The 5,369-nt window shown below is 39.5% G+C and overlaps 1 protein-coding gene across 1 annotated transcript in view; it reads left to right on the top strand.

Moving 5' to 3' along the window:
- The window catches only part of LOC102869964 (protein bicaudal D homolog 2-like), a 104,190-nt gene that overhangs the window by 83,489 nt on the left and 15,332 nt on the right, over positions 1–5,369 (top strand). The window contains exon 2 of the mRNA XM_006900723.1: positions 1,328–1,540. Within this exon, the coding sequence (XP_006900785.1) occupies positions 1,328–1,540 (213 nt within the window). The remainder of the gene's footprint in view (positions 1–1,327; positions 1,541–5,369) is intronic.

Genomic DNA, 5,369 nt, shown 5'->3' with positions numbered 1-5,369 from the left:
AAGGATTCTGGGGCTTCGTCTGACATACTTTGGACATGTTGTAAGGAGGGACAGGTCTTTGGAGAGGGACATCATGCTGGGTAGCGTGGAGGGACAGTGCAGGAGGGGAAGACCCTCTATGAGGTGGATTGATTCAGTGACTGGAGTACTCAGGATGGGTGTGTCGGGGGCAGTGAGATTGGCACAGGATAGAGAACGGTTTAGGGCTGTTGTACATAGGATTGCTATGAGTCACAGGTGACTTGACGGCACATAACAACAACAACCACAAAACAACAACAATCTCTTTTACATTTTTATAGTTAATTTTTTTGTCATTCAAATGTCTTATTTCTTTTCTTTTGGAGTTTATCCTGTATGAGGTCCCTTGTGCTTCTTGGTTGTTTTCTTCCTTCTTATTAGGAAAATTTTCTTCTGGCAAATTTTCAACAGCCACCTAAAGGGGATTTTTGTTTGTCTGCATCCTTGTGTTACGGAATTTCAATAATGTGTAAGTTTTCCTCTTGATGTCCCACATAAATTTCAAATTTTCTTCTTCTTTCTTAATTCCTTTTTTCTTGATTTTAACCTGATTTAAGATATTTCTAAATTGCTGATTCATTGTTCAGTTGATTCAGTTCTTCTCTTTTGTCCTTCTAGTGTGTTATCTCACAAGTTTTACATTGTTGTGGGGAACAAAAGAAGCCTGTTTTCCTTGCACAGTGTGTGTGTGCGCCTAAGGGTGAGCTATGCAGAGAAGGAGTAATCTGTGCTACCTGGGGCTGCCTGCTCACCTCTCTCAGCCTGGTAGATGAGGCTGATCATGAATGTGTGGTAGGACAGGCTCTAGGAATGTTATTGGGGAGGTGGAGAATTTGGTTCTGTGGTCATTTGCTGAGTGATGGTGGCTGCCCCTAGTTGGAGGACAAGGTAGTGCAGGATACCTAGTGGGTGAGGCCTAGTCCACCTGCACTCCTATGGGCACCGGAAGTTCCAGCTCAGATACTAAGTTTGTTCAGTTTCTTTTTTGCAGTTGTCATACTAACTCTGCTTCTAGATGACTAGAATGTATATGTGCATACTCCCATGGTCCTTTCCTGCTCTTCACACCCTCTTGGTGTCCACGCAGCCATGCTTTGATGTCTGCTTATCAGGAAATTGTGCTGCTTTTGGAGATTATAGTCCATGTCCTTGCACAGCACTATCTTGTACCCTCAGACTGACAGGTCGTCTTACTTGAATCCCAGGTCACCTGTCTTCATGAACCTCAGGACTTGTCAGTAGGAATCTTGGCTGACCTGTGGTGCTGGGACACCTTTGTAATAAATGTCTGTGTCTCCTAACTCAGGCATTTGGACAAGCGCACACAAACCACAAGAAGGTGGCCGCAGATGGCGAAAGTCGAGAGGAGAGCCTCATCCAGGAATCGGCCTCGAAGGAGCAATACTATGTGAGGAAGGTGCTGGAGCTACAGACGGAGTTGAAGCAGCTGCGCAATGTTCTCACCAACACCCAATCAGAGAATGAGCGGCTCACATCAGTGGCCCTGGAGCTGAAGGAGGTGAGCACAGGCTACGGGCAGGGTGGGTGTGTGCTGCTTCAACATTCCTATGCATGTGAACCCCAACTCCTTACAGGTATAGTGTTGTGACTGCTGAGAAGCATGGGCCAAGACGCACCTCTGTGAGTTGGTCTACTGACTCATCCAGGGAGCTGGAGCTGGAGTGTGCCTTCCGTCTCATGTGTTCACATCCTCTAGTAGGTCTCAGTTTGGTGGAATCAAGAGACCAGAAAGAAGAATACAGGATTTTCAAATTTCTGCTTATATTTGGTATGCTGACCCATGAACAAACCCTGCACACACATGGGCTCAGCAACAAGAAAAACAAAGACAAAGGTGCCTGGGCACAGGGAGCTGCATAGGGAGTGTTTTCTTTCATTAAGAGGCTGTACCAGGGAGCCACTGACACCATGCCTGCATGGGGAGAGCCTCTGACACCACATCTGCATGGGGGGAGCCTCTGACACCACATTTGTGCCATGGGGAACTGATGCACTGAAGAGAAATGCGCAAAGGAGCGATACTGGAAATTGAGTGAGGTCTCCATGCTCCTCCTTGCATCTACTCACATGCAGTACATCAGCTGCCTTTAGCGCAGAAAACCTTGGGCTCCCTTAGCTGCGGCAGTTGTTGGACAGAGGAGACTGCTTCAACACACCTTTTCTCTACCAAACTGAAGCATATCTTTTCTTGGGTCAGAAGGCAGAGAGAAACCCAGGTAGGGTAGGTGCCCCACCCTCTTCTAGAGTGGTGACTTCAGATAAAAAACCTGCTATCACCTCAGACATGAAAAACTACCACAGCAGTGTCACATAGGAAACAAGCTGCTTCACCCCCTCCACAAGCCCAGAGCAAGATGTTATCTCAAAAAAGTGATGAAGTATCAGTGGATTTCCTGAAACCAGAAAGGCTGATGAAACTTTCTGACACAAAATTTAAAAGAACAATGATTGAATACTTAAATGAGTGTAAGACAAACTAGAAGAATTACAGGACACTGCAAGCAAACACCAGGAGGATCTGGAAAAAAACCAATCCAAAACAATACAGATAAACAAGACATTAGAGGCCCTGGAAAAACAAGAAACCACAATCCAAAATGTGAGGACCAATGTTTCAGATGCTGTCAACATTATACATGAACAGGGTTGAAGAAATGGAACACAGAACCAGTGCAATAGAAGATAGCATTGTCACCACTAATCTGATAAACAAAAGCAGAATCAAAATGAAGGAAAAAGGAGGAAACCTAGGAATAATATGGGACAGCATCAAGAGAAATAACATATGCATAGTCAGAATCCTAGAACAAGAAGAAGCAACTAAAGGCACTGAAAAAGTTGTGGAAGAATTTTTAGAAGAAAACATTTCGGGCATAATGAAGAATGAGAGAATATGTATTCAAGAAGCTGACAGAACACCATATAGAATAGATGCCAAAAGAAAAACACCAAGACATATTATAGTTAGATTTGCCAGAACCAAAGACAAGGACAGAATTCTGAAAGGAGCAAGGGAGAAACAAAGTGTAGCCCATGAGGGAAAACAGATAAGATTAAATGCCAATTTCTTAGCAGAAACCATGCGAACAAGAACACAATGGAATGACATATACTGAACACTCAAAACAACTCTCAACCAAGAAAATTGTACTCAGCAAATTGTCCATCAAATATGAAGGAGAGGTCAAGATATTCCCAGAAAAACAGAATCTAAGGGAGTTCATAAAAGCAAGACCAGTATTGCAGAAAACACTGAGAGACATTCTTCTTACAGAGGTGCCACAAAAAGCAGGATGGACCAAAGTAAATAGCAACAACACCAAAAGGAACCCAACAAAATAATAGCAACAAAACCTTGCCTCTCAATAATCACACTGAATGTGAATGGTTTAAAGGAACCACAAAGAGAAAAAGAATAGCAAATTGGGTAAAAAACCAAAATCCATTAGTATACTATCTACAAGAGATACACCTGAAAAATGAAGATAGAGAAAGACTAAAAAGGGTGGAAAAAATATACCAAGCAAGTGGCAACCAAAAAAAAAAAAAAAGCAAGAGTGCTGATATTAATCTCTGATAAAATAGATTTCAACCCAAAAAAATATATATTTCAATGCAAAACCATTACAAAGGACAAGGAAGGTCACTACATAATGATTAAGACGTCAGTAGAATAAGAAGACATACAATGATGAATATCTATGCAGCAAATGAAAGACCTGCAAAACATATAAAACAAACATTAACAAAACTAAAAAAGGAAATGGACAACATTACTCTAGTAGTTGGAGACTTCAGTATATCACTGTCAAGAAAAGATGGAACTTCCAGAAAGAAACTCAACAAAGATGCTGAAGAAATAAACCATACAATAAACTAACTCAATCTCCTAGATGTTTACAGGCTAAGGCACCCCAAAAAAACCACAGTACACTTTCTTCTAGAATGTGCATAGAATGTTCCCCAGAATAGATCATATTTTAGGACACAAGGCAAGCATCAATAAATACAAAAGCATAGAAATAATACAAAGCATCTTCTCAGACCACAATACTACAAAATTAGAAATTAATAATAGGATGATAAAGGAGAAAAAACCATACATTTGGCAGCTGAACAACACCTTCCTTGAACATGAGTGTGTACTAGAAAAAATAAAAAATAACAAAAAATTTCTTGAACAAAATGACAGTGAAAACACAACTTACCAAAACCTCTGGGAAACAGCCAAAACAGTAATTAGAGGTCAATTAATAACAATGAGGAAACACATTAAAAGACCGAAAAAAATTACTCTCTAACCCAACATCTCCATCAAATTAAAAGAACAGCAAGAAAACCCAACAACATAAAAAAACCCTGAAATTATAAAAATTATGGAACAAAGAAATGAAATAGAAAAGAGAAAAACAATTGAAAGCTTCAGCAAAATCAGGAGTTGGTTCTTTGTAAAGATCAATAAAATTGCAGACCACTATCAAAACTAACAAAAGAAAAGAAGGAAAAGACACAAATATCTGAATAAAAGACGAAATGTCACAATGGAACCAACTAAAATACAAAGGTTAGCACTGGAATATTAGGAAAAACTATACTCAAAACAAATATGAAAACTTAGAGGAAATGGACAAATACTTGGAAAATCAAACCTACCTAAACTGGCACAAACTGAAATTGAACACCTGAACAGACCCATTACAAAAGAAGAAATTGGAAAGGTAATAAAACAACTTCCAGCCAAATAAAGCCCTGGACCAGATAGTTTTACAAGTGAATTCTATCAAATATTCAGAGAAGACCTGTCACCAATTCTACATAAACTATTTCAGAAAATAGAAAAACAGAGAATTCTTCCAGATTAATTCTGTGAAGCAAACATATCTTTGATACCAAAGCCAGGAAAAGACACCACCAAAATAGAAAACTGTAGATGACTATTTCTCATGAACATAGATGCAAAAATCCTGAATAAAATTCTGGCCCATAGAATCTAATGATACATCAAAAAAATAATTCACCTTGACCGAGTGGGATTCCTAACAGGTATGCAAGGATGGTTCAACATAAGAAAAGCAATCAATCAACATACAAAAATCAGTTGGATTTCTCTACAGTGACAGAGAGAATACAGAGCTGGAGCTAAGAAAAGCAATATCCTTTACAATCGCTAATCACAAGATTAAATATTTGGGAGTAAATATAACTAGAAGCACAAAAGACCTATTCCAAGAAAATTACAAAACATTATTACAAGAAACAAAAAAAAGCCTAGAGAAGTGGAAGAATAGTCCCTGCTCATGGATAGGAAGGCTTAATGTTGTGAAAAT

This window comes from Elephantulus edwardii, unplaced genomic scaffold (genome assembly GCF_000299155.1).
Source record: "Elephantulus edwardii isolate Elephantulus edwardi_28Jun2011 unplaced genomic scaffold, EleEdw1.0 scaffold00292, whole genome shotgun sequence".
In the NCBI taxonomy this organism is placed as follows: Eukaryota; Metazoa; Chordata; class Mammalia; order Macroscelidea; family Macroscelididae; genus Elephantulus; species Elephantulus edwardii.
This window is presented reverse-complemented; position numbering and strand designations above follow the sequence as displayed.